At 41.6% G+C, this 12,739-nt stretch overlaps 1 protein-coding gene across 8 annotated transcripts in view; it reads left to right on the top strand.

Moving 5' to 3' along the window:
* MYO6 (myosin VI) overlaps positions 1 to 11,093 on the top strand; it is a 278,543-nt gene extending 267,450 nt beyond the window's left edge. For all 8 annotated transcript variants that reach the window (XM_077289865.1, XM_077289864.1, XM_077289863.1 and 5 more), the window contains 2 exons: positions 7,435 to 7,653; positions 9,856 to 11,093. In XM_077289865.1, coding sequence (XP_077145980.1) covers positions 7,435 to 7,653; positions 9,856 to 10,055 — 419 coding nt within the window. In that variant the 3' untranslated portion in view covers positions 10,056 to 11,093. The remainder of the gene's footprint in view (positions 1 to 7,434; positions 7,654 to 9,855) is intronic.
* Positions 11,094 to 12,739: the final 1,646 nt, after the last annotated feature.

Below are 12,739 nucleotides of genomic sequence, written 5' to 3'. Positions count from 1 at the left end.
GTGCTCTGCCTGGGTGTAGGACACTGGTGACGTCACTTATCTCCGGACATTAGCTCCGGACATTAGCTCCGGACAAAGCCACGGAAGTTGGCACAAATTGCAGGAAGTAGCATTCTAGGCAATTATATATTAGATGTGTATACATGCATGTAATGTGGTGTGAGTGTATTAATATACTGGCCTACCTCTGCCTTCTGCGGTATCCAGCACTGTTCTGCTCCACTTCTCAGTGACGTCACCGCCATTGTGACTAGCCATTCATTGAAGGCGCTATGCTTGAGCCGGAAGTCTCTTTAAGGCCGGGGTCACACTTGCGAGTGCAATACGAGAAACTCAGACGAGTCTCTGGCATCAATACCCGGCACTGCCGCCAGCACTCGGGACCGGAGTGTGCGGCTGCATGTATTTCTATGCAGCTGAACTCTCCTGTCCCTAGTACCGGCAGCAGTGCTGGGTATTGATGCCAGAGACTCGGGTGAGTTTCTCACATTGCACTCACAAGTGTGACCCTGGCCTTACAGTGATAGCCTATGAGGCCTTGTTCTGACGCTCCACAGGCTTACATTGTAAAGGCCACTTACAGGTCACACAGAGCACAGCCTGACCCGAGGAGTCTACAGAGGGGAGAAGTCATTCAGAAGAACGGCACTGGACTCCGGAGAGAGCAGCAGTAGGAGAATACATTAACACACACTACATTACATACATATATACATACGTTTAATAAAAAAAAAATACATAGATGGGAGGGCTTCTTTAAAAATGATGGCATAGTAATAGCATTTTCATATGCTTTAAGGAATACACCCCAAATATTCTATATTAACCTCATAAAAAAACAAAACCTTATTCCTTGGCCATATAATCCTCATGTAATCATACAGGCATTATAAACACACATGTAACCATACTTCCATTGCAGCACCCTCTGGAATATTCACTTCCCATCAGTTTGTAATTATTGCGGAGACTGGTAACAACACTTCACAGTCATGACACAGTCCATTATATGTTGCCATAGGTAAAGCTGAGTAGACACTTGCTGGCATCATATAACTTCATACTCTAAAATCTCCACCTATATTAATTTTCTCCACTTTTAAAACGTACTGAGGTATATTAATTTAAACTGTCTAATTATCAGACCATGCCAACTTAGACTATGGTTCACACCATTTCAGAAATTTCATTTTAAACTGACCAGTCTAAGTTTACACTGCCTATTAGTTAGCTTACTTTGTGCCTGAAATGTGCACCACAACTTTGATGTATTTCTTTTACATATATATATATATATATATATATATATATATATATATATATATATATATATATATATATATATATATATTGCTACGCCTCTTTTAATGAGGTCACATCCCCTTGTTGGATAAGTCCTAAAAAATGAAAATGCCTAGTATACATAAATATAATGCAAGTCATGAAAGACTGTATTATTAGCACAAATTGTCCCACAATTGTGGTGTATTTCCCTTGATAAATCTCTGCTACTGTTGTAAGATTTATGTATAAAGCAAGTAAGGTTCTTATACCTTTTTGGGACACAAGTAGGCAGTTCCATTTTGCACATGACCGCTGCCAGATTGGTATCCTACAGCTACATCATTGATTTAGAGATTGAGGTCTACAAAAAGGTCCATCCGAAAAACTGTAACTAAAAGTTAAACATTGAAGGACATAACTGTAGCAAACCGCTTTCTGAAGAGAAAGGTAACCACAAGGTGACGCTAACGGTCTTGAATGGTGTGGCGGAATATTGACTGCAATATATCAGATGCCATGTGATATACTTAGAAAACATTGCTGTGCAGCTATCTGGAGCCTACATAGAAGTATTATCTATATGTCTTTAGTCGTTACTAGGAGCACATTTCCAGCCATCATACCCTATATAGTAGATCTATAACCTCTATGTACTCAACTGCAGAATGTTTTCTAAGATCATCATCACATGGTCAATGGTACTGATATCTGCCTATAACAAATCAGCATAAAAGGGTCAGATTTCTTTGACTTTTTGGGGGCTACCTTGCATTCATCTTTAAAATGGAGATGGCTATTTATCTATAGAGCTCATGGGCAATTGCTGCTCTTTATTTCATCAAACACGTATCTTTTCATACTGCTGGAGGGCGATGGAAGTCTCTGCCATGATGAGTTATACTATATGCCAATCATACATCACTGGGGAAGCTTTTTTTTATCTTGCAAATAAATTTGAAATCTTCGAAAACCACTGCAAAATTAAAGAAAAAGAATATGTCCTGTATTCGTACCGATGAGCCTTTATTCCGAGTATTGTCCTCCTGAACAAGTTCAATTCAAAGAAGCTTTCTGGATCATTCGAGTACAGGCAGACGTTGTGGCAGCTACGCGGCTGAAGTGCAGAGGAAGCACTGCCCACCCGGGAAAAGTAATTGGTCATACAATTGTAAAAATGCATCGTCTGGATCTACGCTTAGTAAAGAAAACTCCTTCCATGACATTGTTTCGTAGACTACAAGTTGATTACCATGATGACCATTCACGGAATACAGGCTATAATACAGTAGTAGAAGAGGTTCTGAACTGGGATTGTACTTTATAGATCTCAAAAAAAGTTTACAAAGTTGGGAAGAAGCTAGCACACCAATCTGTCATATCCACCTCACACACACTTTGATTCAGTTTGTCAATCTGATAGTTTGGGAAGATTGTCGGTCTATAGTAGATCTGATGATTGAATACTAAAGTCTCAAAAATAAAGAAATTCACTAAATCCCCAAAGAAAATGTAATGACCTGGTAGCAGCATTCATTACAGCTCTGTCACAAAGCTCTATCTATTCTAATATATCTATATCAGCCACTGCGAATATGAGGAAACTGGGCTTTAAAATGCATCAACTTGGCTAAAACCTGAGTGGGGTAAAGTGGGTCTAGGGGTAAAGCTACTTGTCCCTGCATAGCCTTAAAGCCACAGATAGCTTTAGCCACCAAGTGTATGATAAAGCCTTGAGAGCAGAATGCCTAAAACTGTTAGAACGTCATGTAACACTCAAAGAAGGAAACAGTCGATAAGTTTAAATCCCCAGTAAACAGCCACTATTGTTTTTTGTACCCTATAGCATTGTGCTTTTACCTAAACTGTATGAAATTGCATTATGTGAAAGAAAGCTGTAATCATCCATGGTGCTATATCCAGAATACCTGCTACTAGTTATCTGAGCTACTTAGGGGAATAGTCACATAGTCTGGGCTGAAGCCATAATTCGGTTTTGTTCAGTGAAGCGGGTGTCCCTGAATTGCCTATATTCGGTCTAGCTGCAACCGGCACATGCGCCGTGCTCAGAAGCCGAGGCCAGCATAATTCATTGCATGGCCCAGGTATGTGGCTAAAAGTGGTTGCCTCAAGTGTATAAATCGGTAAAATTTCAAAGTGCTTGTAAAAACAAGCAACTAAGTCATTTACCCATTATTACAAATTGCAACTGTTCTCAAGCGCAGAGGGATTTTTGACTTTATAGTTCATAACCTATTACTTAGGTTACTGGCAACCTTGCAGTCTGAGAGTGTTCGGTTACCCAGGCAAGCAATGTATGCTCTTAGCAGGCTCTATGCTTTAGAGCAGTCTCCTGTAGCTCCGTAGCCAGCCAAAATGCTGGATCCTAAGCTATCAAGAGGCCAAGCTACTTCTGCGCTCTAGTCTGGGAGAGCACTTTGTTCGGATCAGCGGAGCGAACCCTGACGCTGGTCCGAGCTGTTTCAGCTTTTGTCAACCAGAAAGCAATGAGACAGATGGGTGGTGAGCTGGTATAGATGCAAACACCCCTTCGAGCCCGTACTGTGTGACAATTTCCCGGGGCGACATTATATAGATCTCTTAGGTAATTCATATACCGTGCACAGATGATTATAACTTTTCTTTTCACAGTGTGATATCATATAGTGAACCTACAGCTATTAAGGAGTATTGGGAAAATAAACAAACTGACAGATTCTGTTTCAGTATGAGCCTTCTTGTGACATAATGTACTGATTTTACTAATTTCAATTTCCTATGTTCATATTTGTTTCAGTTTCTTTTCAATTATATGGGATAATTTCAATAGAAAAATATCAATGCCCTAAACTTTGCTAAAGTGTAACTGCCGTTTCAGGAGAACTTGCAGCAGAATGTCTGTCTCACCTCTAGCCCCTCCCTCTTCTTCATCCCCCTATCCTCTCCATTGAATATTTTAACGACCAACTGCCATTTCCTATCTTAGCAATGGGAAAGTCTGTGTTCAGTGAATACAGATTTTCATCCAGAATTGAGTGAAATTTCACTAGAAAAATATTAATGCTTCAACCTTTGTTAAAGTGTAACTGGCTTTTCAGGAGAACTTGCAGCAGAACGTCTGTGTCTGCCTCTAGCTTCTCCCTCCTCCGGCCCCTTCCCTCTCTGTAGAACTCTATATAAGCCCCAATTGCCATTTCCTATCTTAATGTTGGGAAAATTTGCCTTCACTGAATACAGATTTTACCCATGAAATGAGAGTGAAAGAAGCAGAATTCTCTGATAAGATATATTACAAAGGTTCTTATTTGTATGTACGATTGATTTATGAAGCTAAAATTGGCAGTTACTCTTTAACCCCTCTCCGACGTTGGGCGTAATAGTACGCCCATGTCGGACTCCCCCTGTTTGGTGTTGACTCTCGCGCTGAGCCCGCACCATTCCGAGCACATGACAGCTGATCAATACAGCTGACATATGTGCCTGCAACAGCTGAGGATGGAATTGCTATCCACCCCTGGCTGTTAACTAGTTAAATGCCGCTGTCAATCTCTGCCAGCGGCATTTAACTCTTACCGGAAGCGCGTCTTTAATCCCGCCCACCGGTGACCCCGTCACATGACCGCGGGTCACCGATGGGTTGGCATGACAACCAGGGTTCTACAGCAGATCTATGTTGTTGTTCTTGCCAGACTACTATGAGTTCCGCCCTGTGGTCGGTGCTCATAGAAATGCCCACTTGCTGCTACACACAGGTGATCTGATCATTGCCTGTATTTAGCAGAAGTGATCAAAGTAGTGCAGCTTCTAGTCTCCCATGGAGACTTTTGAAGCATGCAAAAAGTACAAAAAAAATGTTTTTAAAAATAAAGAAACTTAAAAGATCAAATCCCTCCCCTTTCACCCCATTCAAAATAAAACAAAAAAAAAAAAAATCAAATATAGACATATTTGGTTAAACCACATTCAGAATCGCCCAAACTATCAAAACAAAAGTGTTGTGTTGCCACTACGGGTGATCAAAGGATCAGATATACACCAAAATGGTATTAATAAAATCCGTAGCTCGGTCACCCTGCCACAGGTTACGAAAAATGGAGACGCTACAGGTCTCGGGAATATGGCGCCTTTTTAAATTTGTTTTTAAACAAATTTTGGAATTTTTTTTTCAGCACTTACATGTTTGGTGTCTGTGAACTCGTATTGACCTGGAGAATCATAATGACCGGTCAGTTTTAGCATTTAGTGAACACGGTAAAAAAATAACAACTGTTGAAATGCACTATTTTTGCAATTTCACCACACTTGGAATTTTTTCCTGTTTTCCAGTACATAATATGTTAAAACCAATGGTGTCGTTCAAAAGTACAACTAGTCCCGCAAAAAACAAGCCCTCACATGGTCATTTTGACCTAAAAATAAAAAAGTTATGGCTCTGGGAAGAAGGAGAGCAAAAAAACAGAAATTCAGAAACTGAAATACCCTTCACTGTTAAGGGGATAAAGGGAACCTGTCACCCCGTTTTTTCCGTATGAGATAAAAATACTGTTAAATAGGGCCTGAGCTGTGCATTACAATAGTGTATTTTGTGGACCCCGATTCCCCACCTAAGTAGTCGTTTTCGCCTGTCAATCAGGCTGGTCTGGTCAGATGGGCGTGGTGTCTTCCCCCAGATCTTGCTTAGTTTTCCGTTGGTGGCGTAGTGGTGTGCGCATGCTCAAGTCCAGAATCCACTGCACAGGGGAGGGAAAAGAGCGCGATCTGCACTATTCCCCGGGTGATCGGTGGGGGCGGCCATCTTCCTGTGGCCGCGCGTGCGCAGATCAAGTTCGGCTTCAGGAAAATGGCCGCCGCGATCTCCATCTGCGCACGCGCGGCATCCCGCGGCCATTTTCCTGAAGCCCTGGGCAGCAGAGCGCTCGATCTGCGCACGCGCGGCCACAGGAAGATGGCCGCCCCCACCGATCACCAGGGGAATAGCACAGATCGCGCTCTTTTCCCTCCCCTGTGCAGTGGATTCTGGACTTGGGCATGCGCACACCACTACGCCACCAACGGAAAACTAAGCAAGATCTGGGGGAAGACACCACGCCCATCTGGCCAGACCAGCCTGATTGACAGGCGAAAACGACTACTTTGGTAACGTATTTTGGCAGCATAGGTGGGGAATCGGGGTCCACAAAATACACTGTTGTAATGCACAGCTCAGGCCCTATTTAACAGTATTTTTATCTCATACGGAAAAAACGGGGTGACAGGTTCCCTTTAAGCACTGTATCCTAATATAATTATGCAAGAAAAAGCAACATTTTGTAAATGTGGGGTTTTCTTTAGTTCCCTTTAATTTTTCATATTGACAAACATTTAAACAACAATTTTTTACATTTTTAAGCGTTTTATTTTGTTTTTATGCAACTGAAGCAAATATCCACTTACAAAAACCTATGTTACGGAGTATACGCATACATTTTTTTTATAACAACACTAAACCTCAAGTTGCTGCTGATATCATATGTACGGTAAATATATGTAAATATTTAGAAAAAAGTCCTATCATCCCAATGAATATTCTGGTTGCCCATTCCTTAGCTTCTTATAGGCAGCCGATGTAGTTAAAACAGATTTTACATGTACCTTTTTTCACGTGGACTTTAATGTACCTTTAAGAAGAAACATGAGCAGTTTCCCTTGTCCTTTTGCAGAAACAGAAATCTATTTCACAAATTCTTAAAGGTCTAATTGAGCTTCATATTATTCCAGACAATATTATGAGAAAGTACTGAGCCATGTAATGTAATTTCTACCATTTTTAAAGTACACCATTTTTCATATTCAGACTTGAAAGGCTGGCATTGCAATAAAAGTAGCATAGCATATACTCCATAATGTGACTCGCTCTGCTTCAGGCAGTAATACCGGTGAAGGGCCAGAGTGCAACCCAGGCTTATTATCATCCTATCTCTCTGACTTTCTTCTCCTATAATGGTGGTCATTTCAAATATAGACATTTGCTGTGACTGTAGAGTAAATGCATTCTAGCTAATAGACTATGCATTACGGAGAAATGTCCACCAGAATGCTGGCAGAGTTTGAGCAGCTACCGAGCAGTTCTATATGCTTTTCCTATGACATGTAACATGTATTATATGTGTACAGCCCAACAGAACCCAGTGGTGCAGCTACCGGCCAGACAACAGGAAATTGAAGCCAACCGTCAGCAGCGATATTTCCGCATTCCATTCATTCGCCCGGCTGACCAGTATAAGGAGCCTCAAAACAAGAAGAAAGGATGGTGGTATGCACACTTCGATGGACCATGGATTGCCCGTCAAATGGAACTTCACCCAGATAAGCCACCAATCTTGCTGGTAGCTGGTAAGTCATAATATTGGTGAGCATGTCAGATGTTAGTAACTTTATGAATGTTGCATAGTTCCACCACCATATCACTCTGCCTCAACTCTGCCAAAAGATGGTCGTATAATTTGGTTTTGGCATTTAAAGAAAGGATTTTTTTTGTAGGATCTACATTGACTTTTCATTTATTGTCCATATTTTTATCTTATGACGTGTCAGATGTTTCCAATTACGTAGTTTGAAGAGAAACTGTTATTTTCTACCTATTTAGCACCCGTTCTAACTATACCCAATCCCTTCTAAGTCAGAAGTTAGAATTAGTTACATTTCAGAATGCTCCTACCTTGTTTGTGTAATAAAGGGATTGTCCAGCAGTAAACATTTATCATCTATCAGAATATGTAGGACATGTGATAAATATCTAATCTCTTAGATCGCACCAATTACTAGACGTGGCTCGTAACCTCCTTGTTTTTCCTCTGTGGAGGGAATTGGTTGAGGTCCATGGCGCTGATGGAAACAGCCAAGCACAACACTTCGGTCAAAATTATCCATGTACCACATTGTAGGAAGGGATGAAATAAGTGTAACATAGTGTGTTGCTATGTAATGAGAATACACTACTTCTATGGCCTCATTCACACTTCCGTGACTAAATGGGTACATGACAAAATGGTACTAGTGGACGTCAGTGTTTTGCACCAGTGTGTCATCCATGCGTCCATTTTTACCATCAGTGTGTCATCCATGTGTTATGTCGTTTTTTCACAGACCCATAGACTTGTATTGGCCCTTGTCATCCATGGTACCAGAAAAAAAGACATGTCTGTGTTTTGCACCGACACTCGGTCCATGAAAAAAACACGGACACGTGAATAGTGCCATAGATTATAATGGGTACGTGTTGTTTCCTTGAAAAAAAAATTGATACAACAGATCTGTGCAACATGGATCACCTAAAGGAAAGTGCATAAAAAGGCTTTTTTTCTGGAGCTCTGTACAGGATGTTGTTGATATTGTGCTTACCGTATGTATCGGACTATAAGATGCACCGCACCATAGAAAGCACCTAGCTTTTAGAGGAAGAAAATAGAGAAAAAAAATTGAAAAAAATATGGTCATGGCACATTATGAGGATGGGATCTGCTGCTGACACTGTTATAGGGGTAATGTCCCCCAATTCTGTACTAATATCCTCCATCCTAGTATATATGTACCCATCCTGGTATATATGTACCCATATTGGTATACATGGCCCCCAGCCCAGGTATACATGGCCCCCCCTTACTGGTATACATGGCCCCCATTTCCATGCTGGTATGCATGGTCTCCCATGCTGGTATACATGGCCCTTCTCTTGGTATATGTGTCCTCTATCACGCTTCACATATAAAAAAAAGAAACAATTCTACTCACCTTCCCTCTGCTCCCTCGCATCTTGGCGTCCTTTTCTGATGCCAGCAGCTGATTTCATCATGCAAGCAGTGCATGTCACTGCCATGTGCCCCCGACACACTGAGGTCAGCTGCCAGAATATTCACATGCCTGGGACTATGGGAGTGGGGAGCAGTGAATAATCATTTTCTTTAATAGCTGGCACACTGTTAGCCACAGCCACCAACTCCTTTAGCTGCTGGGCGATCACGTGTGCCCGCTATGAAAAAGAATAAATATTCACTGCTCCCCAGTCCTACCCACCTCTCGGCACCGGCTTGAGTGCTTAGAGGTGGGTTTTGACTATGGGCTTGGGGAGCAGTGAATATTTATTCTTTTCAATAGCGGGCACACATGATTGCCCAACCACTTCAGGAGCCGGCGGCTAAGAGTGTTAAAGAGTTATATTAAAGAAAAAGAATATTCACTGCTCTCCACACCCATAGTCCCTCCCACCTCTCAGTGTCATTTTCAGTGCATAGATGTGGGAAGGACTATGGGCGTGGGAAGCAGTGAATATTCATTTTCTTTTAACAATGGTCACAAGTGTAAGCTGCAGCCATTGGCTCCCGCCACCTGTGACCCGCTCCTCTGCCGTTGCTGCTCCCCCCATATCCACAGCTGGACTTTTTGAGGAAAAAGTACGTTTTATAGTTTGAAAAGTATAGTTTGCAAAAACCTCTTGTCTTCATTTTTGCTTGTTATGCTTTATATTTCACTGGAAAATAGTAATCATTACTTTTTCTTTTATAATAATTTTTTTTTTTTTAAATTCACTCATTTCAGGCAAAGATGACATGGAGATGTGTGAATTGAGCCTAGAAGAAACCGGTTTAACAAGGAAACGAGGAGCAGAAATTTTGCCCAGGCAATTTGAAGAGATTTGGGAGCGCTGTGGTGGAATTCAGTACTTGAGTAATGCGATAGAAAGTAGACAAGCCCGACCAACATATGCTACTGCAATGCTGCAAAACCTTCTCAAGTAGCTGTCTGGCGAATTCATCGTTGCACTAAGAGATTAGTACATATGGGCTAAAGCAAAGGGAAAGCAACCTCTGGAAGAGAGGATCTAGGCATTCCATAATCGTGTAATAGAGAAGTTTTAATATAAAGTGAACAGGTTTTATTAATTGCGGGTTTTATTAATTCATACTTTTTGAAGTTTTGATTTAGAGGCTTTATAGTGATGTGATCTGTGGCCCTAGCAGGCTATTTTGTAGTTTTTAAGTTTTCAATTTTATTTATCATGCATCTCGATTTGTGAGGCCTTACCTTAGATAGACATTTATTGTCTCTTATTAAACATGAAAATAAGATTTTCAAGTGAGAGACAAGTTGCAGTACACTGTGCACCCGATTCTATGAGATCATGTTGATAAATGCTGGAGAACCCGTGAAAGTATAACGGAGAATGACCTAAAAAGGGGCACGGTGTAATTGCAGATTTCCAAAATCACATTCCATGGACTGGTATTGTTTGAACTTGAATGATTTTTCCCTCGATATGAAAATCTATGGCCTTTAAGTCTGTTGCCTATACTACCATTTATTCCCCTTTAACGTAGAGGAACGTTTGATGTTAAGGAACAATTTTAATAGGAATTTTGGAATTGACTTGGCGTTTATTTTTGTGACTTGAATACAATGAAAGGAGATCATATAGGCTTGATACAGTACGTATCAATGCTTATGTGTATGTTTTACTGCACTGAGATTCAAAGGTGGTCAGATCACTAAATATTTAAGATTATAGATGCAAATTCCTAACAATTTTAATGCACATGTGCTTGTCCCCAATCCAACCTTATCAATATTCCTTTATAATATCAAATCTGACCCCTTGGTCCATTAAACTGACATGTGTTACCAGCCTGTAAACATTCCATTTTCTCACTTGTCAAGCTGATGTCTAGATGTTGCCGTACAGTGGTCATGATATGACTGGTTATTTATAAACGTTTAATACCATTGTTTTAGTGTCCTATCTGATAACAGGAATAAAAATATATTCTTGTGACTTGAAATGTATCTCTGAAGTTCATTTCTGTGTTCCATGCCGTGCTGTGATAAAAAAACAAAAAAAAGTTACTTTGGCTTTAAACCCTGTATTCTTCCCTGTTATTTGAAAAGGATGTTTATCACAACCTGGACAGCGAATAAATTATATAGTTATTTCATGAGGGTCCTAGTCAGTTTCTACAATGTCTTTACTTGAATTTACGCATCTCTTTAGATGCTGACATCTGTACTGCTTTTAATTGCTAAATTGTAAACTGGTCATGTTTAGAATAAAAAATATGATATGTATGTATGTATGTATGGATATATATATATATATATAGTGATATATGTGATGCAGTAACCCCTGTAACAGGTAGGGGGCGCTGCATGAACTCCCCAGTATGCGCTTGGAGGCGTGATGGTGAAGAGAGAAAGTTTGGCAGGATTGTAAATGGCCAATATGTGTGTTGCAGAGGAGGTTACTCTGCACTGTCAATCTGATTGTAAGTTGGTCTGCTGGGACCTGTAGTCCCTCAAGAGTTTGTGTTATGTGTATAGTTCTCATGGGAGATTGGCAGGGCTAGTCATGAGAGATGGGAGGGTTGAACCTGTTAGTGAAGAAGAGTGGGCGTTAGGAGCCGAACAAGATAGTCACCCGGTTGTGACAGAGGTCTTGTTGGAAAGGTCGATGGCAAAACAGGGGCCATCCGTTCCTGAAGAAAGTGAGAATCCACTCTTCAAGTGTGTGATAGATGTACCCGAAGAGGCGCAAGATGCATGTACCGGTGAGGGTGTGCATGAAGCCTTTAAAAAGGCAGTAGAAGCGTGTAGTGTGCATTGGGCACTAGAGACGAAACAGTTGGTGATACTGTCGACTAAGGAAGAGTGGGAGGCAGTAACTCCTCAGTTAACTCAGTGTTGAGTGACCTAGGTGGGAGACCTGGTAGAGAAAATGTGGTGACTAAAGGTTTGGTGACACAGACAGACTGTGACTTAAGGGCCAAAGCTCAAGGCCTACGTGTTGACCGCGGGGGGCGGGGTAAACCCAACAAGGGTGTGATTGTGAGTGTTGCTCAAAACCGACTGAGACGGTCTTCTCGACTGGTAGGGCAAGGTAGTGTGCGTGACCTGTCTCGAGATTCCAGGTGTTTGACAGGTGTTCAACCCTACAGGTGTGAACAGAGGGGTGTAACCCCTGTAACAGGTAGGGGGCGCTGCATGAACTCCCCAGTATGCGCTTGGAGGCGTGATGGTGAAGAGAGAAAGTTTGGCAGGATTGTAAATGGCCAATATGTGTGTTGCAGAGGAGGTTACTCTGCACTGTCAATCTTATTGTAAGTTGGTCTGCTGGGACCTGTAGTCCCTCAAGAGTTTGTGTTATGTGTATAGTTCTCATGGGAGATTGGCAGGGCTAGTCATGAGAGATGGGAGGGTCAGACTAGCCACACACACACACTCCCACCCAGGGGAGTGGTTACCAGTATGTAACGTGACCAGGGTGTGTCCGGTAGGTCCTGTGTGGTTGTGAGCTCCCTGTGTGTGGAGCTGAGAGGTGTGTCCGGTAGGTCCTGTGTGGTTCCTGTGTATGGACCTGACCGGTGAAGGTGCTGGATCGTCCTAGGAATGACTAGGGTCCTGTGAGCACTTGGAACTGAGGAACCTGATGTAT

Source organism: Ranitomeya variabilis, chromosome 2 (assembly GCF_051348905.1).
Source record: "Ranitomeya variabilis isolate aRanVar5 chromosome 2, aRanVar5.hap1, whole genome shotgun sequence".
NCBI lineage: Eukaryota > Metazoa > Chordata > Amphibia > Anura > Dendrobatidae > Ranitomeya > Ranitomeya variabilis.
The sequence above is the reverse complement of the archived record's forward strand: the minus strand, read 5'-3'. Positions and strand labels throughout refer to the sequence as shown.